This window comes from Panthera tigris, chromosome D2 (assembly GCF_018350195.1).
Source record: "Panthera tigris isolate Pti1 chromosome D2, P.tigris_Pti1_mat1.1, whole genome shotgun sequence".
Lineage (NCBI taxonomy): Eukaryota > Metazoa > Chordata > Mammalia > Carnivora > Felidae > Panthera > Panthera tigris.
This window is the reverse complement of record NC_056670.1, coordinates 15,227,117-15,242,243: the sequence shown is the minus strand read 5'-3', so window position 1 is coordinate 15,242,243 and position 15,127 is coordinate 15,227,117. Positions and strand designations below refer to the sequence as shown.

At 44.7% G+C, this 15,127-nt stretch overlaps 1 protein-coding gene across 1 annotated transcript in view; it reads right to left on the bottom strand.

Moving 5' to 3' along the window:
- The window catches only part of PCNX2 (pecanex 2), a 298,842-nt gene that overhangs the window by 83,312 nt on the left and 200,403 nt on the right, over window positions 1-15,127 (bottom strand). Inside the window, exons 22-23 of the mRNA XM_042960259.1 lie at window positions 8,079-8,187; window positions 2,419-2,548 (exon numbers count right to left, since the gene is read on the bottom strand). Coding sequence (XP_042816193.1) covers window positions 2,419-2,548; window positions 8,079-8,187 — 239 coding nt within the window. The remainder of the gene's footprint in view (window positions 1-2,418; window positions 2,549-8,078; window positions 8,188-15,127) is intronic.

Here is a 15,127-nt window from a genome sequence, read left to right as displayed (position 1 = left end):
TGTAGCCTGATGCTTAACACAGGGGACAAGACTGGATTTTGCATCAGGAACTTTTTCCCCCCAGCGGGTCTGAACATTGTCTCCAACTTGGCTCCTCCCGAGAGACCTAGTAAAGGCTGGATATCCTTAGACATACCCCGCAGACCCTGACGACCCCTCCCCACCCAAAGACCAGGCCGACCAAAGATAGACCCGTCCCCCGTAACAGTGCTAACAGAATGGATCACAGCAGAATCAATTATTTGTGACAGTGAGTAAGGACGTGTTAACCCTGCTCCTGAAGCCCCTCCAGTTAAGGAACCCACATAGGCAGACAATTCGAGCACCATACTGAATCCTGCAGGTGAGAAAACACAAGCCTTGCTCTGCACAGTTGTTAGGACGTTTCCCTGCAATAAAACCACTCCCACAAAGACTCTCCATTCCTAACCAAGGGAGCTTAAAACCCTTCCCAGCTCAACCGGGATGCGTCTTGCTCACGTCAGATTCCAGGCCGGAAAGACTGGCTCCTAACTGATCTGAGCATGGGAGACAAAAAGGGATCTTTTGTACCGACGATCAGGTTGAAAGTATCCTGCACTCTCCTGCGCGGTTAACAGCACAGACATTGCCAGCCCTCTTGTTTACAGGTGTCTGCGCTTTCCAGAAATGTGGTTTCCAGAGCTCTAAAAAGATACCCCGAATTGTTTTCCCCTAAAGAAACTTAAAGTGGGGCACCTGGGTGGCTCAGTCAGTTGAGCGTCCGACTTGGTCTCAGGGCATTGATCTCGCGGTTCGTGGGTTCGAGCCCCGCGTCCGGCTCTGTGCTGACAACGCAGAGCCTGGAACCTGCTTCGAATTCTGTGTCTCCCTCTCTCTCTCCCCTCCCATGCTCGTGTTCTGTGTCTGTCTCTCTCTCAAAAATAAAGAAACATTAAAAAAATTAAAAAAAAAAGAGACAAGCCAGTGATGGCCGTTTTCTTCTACCCTCTGGTTCTGTCAATAGGCACGATCTCTCCTGAAACACACACGAAAGAGGACTCTTGCTTATGTGCAAAATTTCACACAGGTATTTGTTGTACTGAGAACAGCCCAACTCTCTTAGACTATGAGGAGCCTGCCGGACACCCAACGGGTCTCCCTACCTCTCCGTGGCCCCACATGGAGGGCTCGGGTCCGATTAGCTTTCCCCCAGGGCACCCCAAACATGAGCTTGCTGGATGTGCTGTACTCAGTCACAGTAAACACCTGTTAGCGTGGGCCAGGCGGGGACAAGGACGTCCACGCGGAGCCGTCAGAGAGGAATCCCAGCAACGCAGGCTCACACGGGACTTGCTTTCCACCGGGCCCTGTTCTAGGTGCTTTATGTGTATTAACTCATTTTCTCCTCACGGCAAGTCTGTGAAGTAGATCCTATCATTTTGCCCCCATTTGACAGAAGAGGAGAGAGAGGCCGGAGGGGGCCAGCGTTAAGTGGTGGAGGTGAGGTGTGTGCCCAGGTGGGCCGGTGCCCCAGGCTGAGTTTTATTCACCAGACCCTACTGCCTGTCCCACAAGGGGGTGCATTTTACGGTCGCGGAAACTGTCTAAGGGGAGAAAGAGAAACCACAGACCTCCTAAGTCACTGGTGTCTTGTCTAAGGTACAAAGAGCACAGTGTAAAATGCCAGAGTCGTGCAAAATGGAGACACACTATGGAGGGTGGACTGGGGTTTGTAGGGATCAGCGAAGGTGCTGCTCTAAGTTAGGGGAAGGCGTTCTGAAATGGAAGTCGGCCTCCTCTGCCCCAGCTGAGGGCAGGGATGGGCTGGCTTGCCAGCTTTCTCCTCTGCCACCCCGACTCCCCCCGCCCCCGCCCCCAAATCCTCAGGAGCCCTTGAAAAGCACTCCCTTTCACTTAAGAAATAACTCCGCCGCCCCACTCCATCATTGTTCAGCTGGAGGAAATTTACGACCGGCCTGTCCAAGGAGTCAAGAAAAAGTACATAAATCATCTTCTACGAGTTTAACGGCGCTCAGAAAATTGCTGTTCTCCTTAATGTTGAGCTGTGACACGTGCACACTTGCACAGGACGGGCGTATGAAGGATACTCACACGTGCCAGCCAGGGACCACCTCTGCCAGGCAAAGGGGATGACGTCAGCGCCCCCAACAACCTTCCCGAGGGGCAATTGCTAAATACCCGGCCGTGAGAACCCATTTTGCCTTCACAACTCGTGGAGCCTGGACTAGCGCCCGGCTGCAAATCTGCCGTCGGGCATGTTTGGTCCAGAGCCCGGAAGGCCCCCGTGCTGAGTGATGAATTCAGGGAGCCCCCGGGGACCCGTGCAGCCCCCAGCCTGCGAAGCGTGAGGCCTGAGCCCTGACAAGGAGGAAGGCCCGGGAGCGGCCCGAAGCAACATTCTAGCAAAGCAAGTTAGCATCGGCTTCAGGGTCTTACTTGTAGTTTTTCTCCCAGAATCTCACTGGCCTAACGTACGAGGTGATGAAAATGACACTCCCGAGGAATGGACTCAGAGGGGTAGAAAAGATTGAGGTGGCCATCGTCTGGAAGAGAAGCATGGCAGAATCTGAGCGTTCTGAGTTAAGGCAAAAGAAAAAAAAAGTTTTTCAGTGTTCTATGTCTAAATATTATTTCAGATTTCAACTCATTTATAGTAAAGCCGTTTTCTCGCCAAGGAAAGGAAGGAGGCCATATACTGGATCTCTCTTATGTACATAGTTGGAGATATAAAACTTTCACTAGTATCCCGCTAGGTCTGATTTCACCAGCATGAAAACCAAATGATTCTCGTAAAACCCCCAGCGGTCTCACTGTGATTTAATATCGAAGGTTTGAAGAGAACACTTTCTTTTTACCAGGATATCATTGGCTGCACGAAACACACTGTGCTACATTTGCTAAGGTATTAAGGGGCTTCGTAAATAATTAAAATTAAATTCCACTTTTTAAAAGAAATAAATAGCGTTGTTAGAGAAGGTAGCATCTCTGTTTCTCCAGGAATCTTCCCCCACTATCCAAAAAAATATACATATTCTTTATGATATGGTGAATACCAATGGCTCAATTCAAGTCACATCTGGTTTGTAGCTAAAACTGTGTGCCCATGAAGTCACAGCATTTTGCACCCTGTATGGATTTCTCATTTACTGGAGGGACTCAACTTTTACACATCCTGGGTGATCAGAAGTATAATTGTTTAATATGAAAATTAGTACTGCTGTCTTTTTTGGAGTAAGACCAATTCACTGATCCCTAGAAATCTGAGGAAGGTGCCACAAGGGCTGGTCCCTCCCAGTCTCTCCCCATCATTGGAAGGCTGCTCCCAGCTGCCAATCACATGTCCCTGCGGTGCAGGGCAACAGAGGGGACCCGTGGTGGGGGTGGCAGAAGCCAGCGTGGTGCCTTACATAGGCACACTGTTCCTTGTCCCTTGTCCCTGTGGCTGGGGGCTTGGAGCATCCCACTACAGGGCTGATCTCCCCACCTGGAAGGGGGTTTTCTCACCGCTACACAAATGAAGGTCTTATTTCTTCAACCTGTGTTCAAAAGGTTCTGGCACAAAGTAAGAAAGAAACGCCTAGCACAGACAGAAAGTCGCTATGTCATCGCCAGCCAGAACGTAGAAGTGACCCAGGCGTCTAAATGCCTTCATGTGCCATCAGCCGTGTGATGGGGGAGCGGGGGCCGTAGGGGACCTTACCGCCCACTGACAAATAAATCCAGAAAAGGATGGCCTCGCTCTGTCACAGACACTTCCCCATGCATTTTCATAGACTTAAGCATCAGAGTTTTCCTTCAGGAAGGAGTGTGTCTTCGTTTTATTTTTTTCAACTCGCTATTTACTTCCCAACATCTCTGGGAGTGAAATGACATATCCCCCATTAATAATCCATTCCGGTGCTGAGTTGTTTTGGTATCCAAAAGGTCTCTATTGTGCTTCAAATTAAATGCAATTCCTTTTATGTTGACCTAGGTTCCATTGGAGAGCTACTGAACAATGGAGCTACCGTGATAGGCATTAACACCCATCAGCTTCCTCTTCACTGGAGAGCTGAAAATAGCTAAACACCTCGGTCACAAAACACACCAAATTAACCATGCCCCTTGTCACAGGAAGAAAAGGGAACTGCATGGCGGAGGTCCTGGTGTAGAGGTCCTGAAAAAATGTGAGAAGGCAGAGTCACGGGGAGATTTCTCTGAGGTAAGGAAGACAGGAGTGCAGAAGGGGTTAAGTCTACACCCTTAGGCGACAGAGGGCACTGGGGGGTGGGGGGGGGGTGGGGTTTGAAGAAAAGCCGACAAAGACCAGTGGAGCTGGGGCTGGGTAGAATGCTAGCCAGGCTGGCACTGTTCTTTTCGACTCTACGAGTTTCCCCCAAGACTACGTTGTCCATTTTTTTTAAATGCCAGAAACAATTATCCAGAAATGAAGCAAGGAAAGCAGTGTGAGACTGTAAATCAAGTTCACTGTGGTGGGGAAGGAAATAAAGTTGAACAGGCCAGAGGTAGGGCAGCAGTGAATATGTTATTTAGGGAAGATCAATAAAGAAATACAGCACACTCGGGGCAAATATGAAAGCCTGTGACCATAGCTGGTAAGGCAATGCCAAGAAACAGTGACTTCGAGAGCAGGCACGTGGAACTTTCTTTGTTTCTTACCAAGGGAGAGGTGGTGATTCCATCAAAAGCTTATATCTGTGGACATTTAATACCTGGGCACCTGGATGGCTCAGTCGGTTAAGCGTCTGACTTCAGCTCAGGTCATGATCTCACGGTTCGTGGGTCCGAACCCCCCACTGACAGTTTAGAGTCTGCTTGGGATTCTCTCTCTCTCTCCCTCTCTCTCTGCCCCTCCCCGACTTGTGCTGTCTCTCTCTTGAAATAAACTTAAAAAAATTAAACATCTATGTCAATCCTTAAAGTTAAAAACAAATCATTTGAAGCTCAAAAGGATATAGCAAACAGAAAGCAGCCTTCCCAATACACACATTTAACAGAAATAGTCTGGATGGGTCTAATTACTAGAAGACAATGGTCTTGCATAGTCTCTATAGGTAGGAGAAGGGTGAGCATTCTTCTCTGTCTCTGGAGGTTACAAGCTCAGAAACTAAGAGAGGCTACCAAGGGAGAAAGCATGCTAGTACTGGAAAAAGCAATTTACTAAACAGTGCCCTGCTGGCCTGAACGCTAATTCCGTTCCAAAATGGAGCAGATTAGTCCCTTCTTGGCGCCAGGATTGAACCCACAGCTTCTTAATAGGGTGATAAAACAATTAACAATTCAAAATTAGTCAAGAGCCAGGGCTGCTGTTTAGGAACCTCATAGTCTTGTCTTTTTTATTTTAATTTTTTATGTTTATTTTTAAGAGAGAGAGAGGGAGAGAGAGCGTGCCAGCAGGGGAGGGGGCAGAGAGAGAGAGGGAGACAGAATCCCAAGCAGACTCCACACTGTCAGAGTGGAGCCCGAGGCGGGGCTTGAACTCACAAACAGTGAGATCATGACCTGAGCCCAAATCAAGAGTCAGACGCCCTACTTACTGAGTCACTCAGTTGCCCTGCTCATAGCCTTGTCTTGATGGCATACATATATATATATATATATATATATATATATATATATATATATATGTGCTTTTCTGAGCTATTTATCTCATTGTATTTGGAACAGTGTGATGTTGGCTTCCCAACAACAAATATCCACCTTTACAACTGGTCAGGGATGGGAAGGTGCCCTTGGATAAGGGCGGGGGGCGGGGGGAGCTAAAAGTCCTGAAGCTGCCACACAACTGCAGCGGTCAGGCTCCGCCATCACTTGGAAGGTCTGCATCTCAGGAGAAGGGAGGAAGCGGATGTCACTCTCAGGGACACTTTTAGGAACTCAGCATGGGGATCAATCGAGCATCCTAAAACAGAGCTACCAAATGCCCAATGAAACCTACATCTCAAACATGTTCGATTTCTTTGAGAACAAGTCTGCCCACCAAGAAAGCACTTAGATTTAAGACGCACCCCGTGCAATCTGAGGTAGATACTCACACTACTTTTATTCTTCCAGGAGATATTAAGTGCCAGATATGAAGTGCTTGTGTGTGAACCCTCAACACACAAACAGGTCAGGTAATTGAAAGTTATGGTTCCCAGAAGGGTCTTGATTCAGCGACGAAACCACAAGGAGTAATTAGCATCACAGAATGCCCTTAACAAGGCATAAATAGGCACAAGAAATGCTACAGATCTGCATGAGACCAGAGTTAGGATAAAATTGGGAATCATAACTTCAAGTTTCAAATTCTTAGTGCAACTCCTTAACCACAAATTTGCATCGCCTGACAATTTTTATTTAATAAATAGGCTTTAAACTCTGGATAGGATGCCGTAGGCATGCCTCAGAAATCAAATCACCTCACTCTTTCATTTCACTGTCTTTGTTTCAAAGGACTCTTTAGAAAAACTAAAATTACTGGTATTACAGCAAATGATTGGAGTTAAAGGGGGAAAAAAGTGGTGTAAAAGCTCCCACTTTTGCATTTTTTTTCCTTAGCTTGTTCCACCAAATAACCTTGAAACACTCCAGAAATATCAATGCAGGTCTAAGAATAGGAACACAGAACAATGTGCCTTGTAAGGCCAGCTCTTGGCATGCTTAAAAAGATGCTTTTGAACAAAGGAGTCTGGAGAAGGGCATTTTTAAAAATCTAGAATATATTATCACTTAATGATTATCCCAACTATGTTTCCATCCCTGCACACGAAGGTCAGGTCCCAGAGACTGTTTATGAATCGTCTTAATGAGCCTTGTGCGAATGTCATCTGAGAGGAAGCTCCGGAAATGCAGGTGACACAGGCCAGTGGGATAAGAATCCTGGTCAGGCTTTTGAAGATGGACATTCCAGGATCCACCCCCTGAAATGTGATTTGAAAAGTATGTGCTGGGCTCAGGGATTTCATTATTTAATAAGCCCCTCCTGGATTCTGATACAAGTAATCCCTGAAACACATCGTGCAAAGTACAAGGCTAGGAAGTATAAACTAGGTGGAAAGGAAAACATTTGAGGGCAGATTTTAGGCCCAAGTCAAGGATATTCTTGTTTAATGTTCTCTGTCAAGAGTATTTTTTATTAATCTCTCTCTCTCCACATACACACACAATTTAGCTATCTGTGTCAAAGTGATCTTTTTTTTTTAATTAAAAATTTTTTTTAATGTTTATTCATTTTTTTTTGAGAGAGAGAGAGAGCAAAGCAGAAAGCGAGTGGGAGAGGAGTGGAGAGAAAGAGAGACACAGCATCCAAAGCAGGCTCAGAGCAGGTCAGCACAGAGACCTACGCGGGGCTCGAACTCGTGAACTGCAAGATCATGACCTGAGCCAAAGTGGGACGCGCAACCGACTGAGCCACCCAGGTGCCCCTTGTCAAAGTAATCTTTAGACAGAGCATCTCAAATTCATTTTGAAGTACATTAAAACTAATTATCATTATGGAAACAATTAAAAACATACAAAGAAACCAAATGAAGCTACGAACAATAAAACTATGCTTCTTGGCTAAGGGCAGCTACAAAACAAAATCATAAATTATTTTTTTTTAGTCTTTAGGAGACTTTGGGTATCGCTACTTATATCTAATTCTGAGTTTTTGAATATTATTCAGGTATGTGATTACCAAACTCTATCACAACATAATGTTATATAACCTATAACAGTATATCAGATACATCAGCTCTATCCACAGTGTTTAATAATAGCAAATCGATTTGCACAATTTTGCACAAGTTAACTGAACTATTTAAGCAGTGACTTTCCATTTAAAAGACAGGATATCTTAATGCAGATCTGGGTGTGGGAAATGAAAGAATCAAAATAAAAAAAATAAATAAAGTAATCCTGGAAATGCATTAAGAAGCAGGAAGAGTTCAAAATTAAGAAACATCTTTTAAGGCTAAGTGGCCTGAGGGGAATCCAAAGTGCCTCCCCGTGTCCCCATTAAAATGTAATCTTAAAGACTCTCAAATCTTTTTATTGCCAGGGTTCAATGAAAAGCTTGCATCCGTAAAATGTGAATCTCAGCTCGCGGGTGAAAATAGAAGCAGAAAGGATACGAGGGACTGCAAAGAGCTGAGCAAACACGTGAAATGAAGAACCCCAAGCCATCTGCCAAGGAGCCACGTATGTCATGACGAACTGTAGCTTGTGAAGCAGGTCCTCGAGCTGTAAGCAGAAGAGAAAGATTCATCAGCGTTGACAACCAGGGTGGGAGCCGAGTCAAGGTCACCTACAGCGAGGAGGGGGCAGCGAGGCTGCCGTTCCTTGTCTTGCTCTGACCTTCCTTTGTCCTTAACGCAAGGCAGCTGTTTCAGGAAACTCTAAAACAGCAACAAGATGATCTGAGTGGTTCACGTCTCCAGGGTAATTACTCCAGCCGACAGGTGTGGTGTATGTGTGTGCCTCTGCCTTTCCCGGAGGAACACTCACTCAGTTTGGTGTTCCATCCTTCCTATTGGGTCTTGTGGAGGAGAGTCATACAAAAACCTATCATCATTGACACCACTGGAGCTTTAGGGTATTAAGTTCGACTTAAAACTCTCCAGCGGCTCTTGCTGGAGAAAATAGTTCCGTGCCACTGAACTGCCTGGTACAAAGGGCTTTAGAAAGCCGGGAAAGGATATGGAAGCTGTTGCATTCACTTGACAAGCCAGCACAAGCCAAACTGCGTACTGGGAAGTTGCCGTATGCGGACTGGGAATGAACACAAAGGAGAAACATGCTCAGAGGTTTCGACCAGAGATTCAGAAGCTGTGCCGAGGATGGACAGGAATGGAGGGGCCTGGCTAGGGAACCTCTGCTTCGTGTTAAGAAGTAACTGATGAATCCCAGATGCAGAATTCTACTTCTGCTGCTTCCACATGCAGGAAGTATCCTACCAGCATGTTCCCCCAAACTCCACATCTATACACTCTTTGTCCATAATGGAGGCTTCAAATGGCACGATGGCGTTTGTTCCCAGACTGGCTAGCACATGAGATAATAAAATACATTCACCAAGGCCAGGATGTGAAAAGAGAAGAAAAAGCCAGAATTCTTTATTAGGCTCAACAGGCGTTACGTAGGAGAGCAGAAGACTACAATGAAAGGAAGGCCAAGGTTGGGAAGTAGGGCCATTAAGGAAAGATTCAAAGAACCAAGATGATTTGGCATTCCAGCAAAAGGCCAACCTTGTGATTTTGGAACCAAGAGATGAGGTTGCTCTGAATTGTTCCATGAAAGTGGAATAAGACGGACGAGGCTCATGACAGTCCTCTCCAAATCTTCCTGCCGCCTCTCTTGTCTCACTGTTCTCTCACAAACCCCCTGGTGCTGGAGACTAACTCCCGGGCAGACTTAAGTACTGTCGGACAGTCTGCGGAAGATGAACCAAGGGTAAAAGTCCTGTCGAAGGCACAGCAAACACGGAGTCCTGAAGGGGTGAGAGGCACCCGGTGAGGAGCCGAAACCCTGGTCTCGGTGTGTTCACAGACCCAGCGACGATGCAGTGGAGGTGCAGAGAAGGATGGGGGAGGGCCACCGAGTGGGGGCGGGGAGAGCGAGAGGGGCAGGAACGAAATAGAGAAAGTGGGGAGGGCAAAAGAGAGAAGGACAGATGGAGGAGAAAGCTGATGGGCTTGCACATGAATACCTGTAAAGGAATATGAATCTGGGGAAGAAACTCGGACGTCTGGTTTTTGCTGATAACTTTTCACTTTCTTTACGCTTGCTCACGCGCGTCGACTGCAGAGGGCTGATGGCAGCTGGCTTCCAAGTCCATAAAGCCCACTTTAGTTTTGACCCTGGGGTTGGTGGAAGCTTCCTGAATCCACTCTGGATGGGACGGCACAGTGACTTAGACATTCTGACAGTTGGGAGGACAGCGGTTTGTTCCGCTGTCCGCTTGAGGTAGCATCTCTTAGGTGCACAAAGTAGTCTTCTACCCACCACCTGATTTGCCACCAGTCAATAGATGCCTGGTACACAGTGAGACAGAAGGTTCTAACACAGACTCAAACCTTTGACTCATTTCTGTTTCAAAAGAGAGTGTTTTCTTTAAAGGCCGCTATCATTTCCTTTCATCCCTGCCATGAACCCAACCAGAGGAGGAACGTGCTAATTACCAAGAGGCAGACACTCAGCACAGGACACCCGACACTAGATTACATCAAAAGCCAAAGTCCTGAGGAGTAGTGCCAGGCTGTCTTGTCTTAACTTGCTCCTATATGCCTAACCAAATTCTATCAGACAAAATGCCGCTGGATTTGAAACCCTCTCATTACTCCGTTGTCAAGGATTCTTAGTCTGGTTATTCAGAATTAACCTAGTGACTCATGCCTAGGTGAAAACTACAAGCACGGACAAGATGATCTCATGTGATGTGTGACCCCCCAGATACCCTAACAATGAATCAGGGGTTATAGAAAGTTACTCCTGTAGGGTTTTCGGTGTATGACTATATCCTGGGAGGCTTTGAAGCCACCTTGTGAAAAGCTGATAAGTAGGTCAGGCATGGCAACTACAATCACACAGGCAGCCCCAGGGAAAGGCTCATCTGCAAGTTTAAAGCTCTGAGTGAAACTTTGCTGCATTATGATTCAATGAATCTATTACAATTATTTTTTGCTTAGCACAGCGACTTGTATTTACATATAAGCAAAACCAGTAATCAGGCACACGCACGTTCACGCTCTAATTGCAGCTGAGGCCCCAGGTATCTTTGCTCCTTTCCTGTGTCTATGCCTCGGTGTTTTTCATTAACATCATGAAGAATAAAATACAAGTTCTGTGAAAGATTTTCAATATGCAGCTCATAAAATAGACATTGCTGTTCTCATTGAAGAAGCAAGAATCCCTGAATGCCGGTTCTTTGTATACCTATGATTCCTCCCCGACACAGTAATTTAATCTCCTCCGCAAAGCCCAACAGAAAAAGCACACGATGTAGAAGGGTCAGCCGTCAACACAGTGTAATGTTTAAGAGCACAGGCTTGAGGACAGGCTGCCTGAGTTTGAATCCTAGCTGGCATCTGCTGTGGGCATCTTTACAATGTCATCTGGCGATTAAATGACTTCATTTTTGTTCAAGGCTTAGAACACTACCTGGCAATTGTAAGTGCAATATAAGAATTTGACAAATAAATGTTAGGGCAAGCAGATGTTTTGTCTTGAGGATGTACTTAGCTCACAATCAGGAAATTCTAGGACCCCCCTTCCTCACTAAGCTTCTTGAGACTTCTCAAGTCTAGGTCCTCCTAGTTTCCGGAGGAGGAAACCAGACTCCGAGAGGCCACATGGGTGCTCAGTCACTGGCCCATGTGAAATCGGGAGGTCAAAGTTCCTGCCCGGTTCTCTGCCTGAGAACCTAACGATGTTTCCTGGAGGCTGGGAGCCCTTCTTAAACACAGCAGAGGGAAAACCTGGCTGATGTGCAGGAGCGGAGAACGGCTTCTCTACCCTGGCTTTCCCGCCGATAGGCAAGGGGCAGGGTCACAAGCGTGGACACAACAAATGTGGCTACGGCCCCTATCAGGGACCTCTTCCCCGTGTGCATGGTGACAAAGATCTCTGATCCATCCTGGAATGTTCCTTTCAGTATACATGCCCAGTGAATAAGATAGGATAGCCCCCAACAAGCCTGGCAGCAAGTAGATCACACAAAGGCAGGCTTGGGGGTTCCCTGCACTTCTGGAATGCACAGATCTGAGAGGATGGACACGGCTTCTGTATTTTCTTTCCAGACGTGTGGAGAGGTACGTCCAGGTTAGAAAGACCCAACCTCATATTTTCCCTTTACACTTTGTCCTCCTCTTCAAGAGTGACATTAAGGGAAAGAATGAGAAAATCTGTGGGTATTCAGAAGCTGATGGTGTCTAAGTGCAAAAGGAAGCCTACCTATCGCTCCTTAATGACAAGCATGTATGAAGAGGCAGTTTACACCCTATTAGGCCATTGTGTATAAAATCATGAAACAATCAAGACACGACTGATTCAAGGGAAAGAGCAACACTAACACCTTTCTAGTAAGCACTGCCACATATAGCCTACCACTGCCACAAAGAGCTTTAGATAGAAATCCCGTTTAGATTAGCTACAAAAGCACATCTCCACGGGCAGCTCAAGGCCTCTGTTTTTATGAAGCTTATCCCATTTCTAATGTTCTGCTTCCACGATCTTAAATCTCAGCCCTATTAAAGCACAATAAACTTCACAAGTTACCCAAGTAGGACTAGAAGAGAAAACAAAATCATTTGGGTCTTTTCCACCGAAAACACTAGGAAAAGAGCAAATACAAATCACACCGGCATGATTCTGGTTGTTTGCCAAAGGAAGACACCATAAATAGTCTCACTTCCAATGACCCTTTTTGGAAATATCTTTTCAATTAGGTGTAGACAATGCTGGTTTACCTCCAGTATAGACAGGAAACCCAAACTGCATAAATTCACAAGCTCTCTTAAAAACAGTCACTAAAGAAAGATGGCCCAACCCATTTCCTTGCTGCTACATTCGGAAATAAGATGTATGCCATCTTTCTTCAGGGGACTCCTTCCCTGCCAACAAAATAACTCACACTTTTTGAACATTTTGATATTGAGCATTATCTTTGGGAGCTACACATACGCTATTCCATTTGAATGAAGTGGAATTTTTCTTCCCAATCCCAGCCACCATTTTTTTTCCCATTGCTAATCCTAACCTTAGCCTTTCAATCCCCCAGATTAGTTCTATCACTTACCTCTTTTCTTTTCTTTTTCTTTCTTTTCTTTCTTTCTTTCTTTCTTTTCTTTCTTTCTTTCTTTCTTTTCTTTCTTCCTTCCTTCCTTTTTTTCTTTTCTTTTCTTTTTTCTTTTTGCATTTTGTTGTCAGATTCAGCTAGTTTCATTCTTAGAAAGATATGCAACTTGTGATTATTAATGCCTGACTCTGAGCAGACATGCAAAGCTGAACGGAGTGCCAGAAACAAGCTGCTGAGTTAAAGGTGTCCTGAGGTCAGAATGAGAGAAAATAGGGGCACCTGGGTGACGGTTAAGTGTTCAACTTCAGCTCAGGTAATGATCTCATGGTTCATAAGTTCAAGCCCCATGTAGGGCTCTGTGCTGACAGCTTGGAGCCTGGAGCTTACTTTGGATGCTGTGTCTCCCTCTCCTCTGCTCCTCCCCAGCTAGCACTCTCTCTCTCTCTCAAAAATAAATAAACATTAAAAAAATTAAAAAAAAAAGAATGAGAGAAAACAGAGGGAGTAGCGGCTCTTGAGTGCTTGGGAAGGAGGTAGAGAAACGGGAAGACATCTGGAGGTTTAAGGCAAGCAAGTTGATGAATTCAGGTAGGAGCCCAGCTGAGGAATTAAAAGCACTGGGGAACAAAAGAATTGGGGAAAATGATCAGACATTTTGAGGCACAGGTGGTGATGTGAGGAGTAGAAAAGTATTCAAGAAGGAATGGAAAAAGTAAAGCCAGTGACACCTCAAATGTGGAATACCACATTTTGGGGGGAGATGGAACACCATTTTACAGAGTAACAGATTGATAACAGCAAATATGATACTTAAATACAGGCTCATTGCCTTTGAAACATAAATAGTCTCAAACAAAGGCTGACTATATGAGTTAGAATTTTGTAAGTCAAATAAACATATTCAGGCAGCATTATAACTGATTCCAAAACTGAATTTCAGAAGGTCAGAAACTAGTTGTACCTCTGTCTACAATGTGTGTTGGGAGCTTATTAAATAGCACACAGTTTAGCAAAATATTACAGCGCTTCAGGGAGCATGGTAATGCACAAAGCTTACCAGCCCACTGTAAAAATAATATAAATAATCTAAGAGATTGTATGGAAAAATGTAATTAATAATTGAAGTCAAAAGAAGGGAAAGCCTCCAACAGTCAGAACCAAAAGGGGAGTTTAAAAATGAGAATAATAAGTCTGAACTGACCCTGGAATGACCCCAAGACGATACAAAGGTAGATGCTGTGGGCCTTGGGAGTTGAGAGCTTGGATTATAATGGACTTGAAGGGCTGCCATGCACACACAAAAAAAGTGAATTGGAAAAACCCAACCTATCAGTGCTTGGAAATAGCAAAAAAAGCTTGCCTTCTACCTCGTGTACAGTAGATAAAAATCTGCCATCCACAATGTCCACAATACACCAAAACCTTAGCCGTCACAATGCAGGGGAGTGGAATTGAAGTTTAAACTATTCCAGAAGCATGGGAATAGCAAACCAAGTGGCTATAACATAAAAAGTAGGGGAGGATGACAACACTTTCTTGCAAAAGTAAATGCGCCCACAGTCTTCAGGGACACTTCCACAACCAGAAGATATGGGCCCCCCACAGACAAAACAACAAAGATCAGTCCCTGAAGATCAGTCCACACTGAAAATTATAAACTACCAAATTATTAGCACCCCAAGAATTTTATGCAATGCACTGATGTAAAACAATCTAAATGTATGAGCAAAGAGCCAACATAAAAGTAAACAATAATAAAAGAGTTACATAATATGAATAATGCACAAGTGGAATTGAAAAAGAAAGAAGTATCAGTTGTAGGAGCAGAAAGTGAAGTCATTAAAATAAAGAGCCCCAGGAGGTAGTTTAAAAGCAGATTAGTTACAGCAAAACAGAAAGTAGAGAAATGGAAGACCTGAGTAAGTTTCCTAGACAAAGCACAGAGAGATTAAAAGATTTTTTTTTAATTGGAAAGGTAAGAAACATACATGACAGAATAAGAAGACATAACATACGTCCAACTGGAGTTTCAGAAAGACAGTGCAAAGAGAAAGGGGCAAGAAAAATATCTGAAGGGCAAATGGCTCAGAATTTTCCAGAACTGAGGAAAACATGAGTCCTTGATTGAAGAAGCTGATCAAGTCCCGTACAGAATAAATGAAGAGAACCCACTCCTTATTGCATATGATAGTGAAAATGCATAACATCAAAATCAAAAAGAAAAATCTTTTTTACAGATTACCTGCAAAAAATTGTGGATAACAGCAGACTGCTCAATAGCAAAAATACATGCCAAAAGAAATGAAATAATGTTTTTAGGTGTTAAGAGTAACTATCGGGTTAGAATTTTTACAAAACTTCAGTGTCATTTAAGTGTGAGGTGGAAAC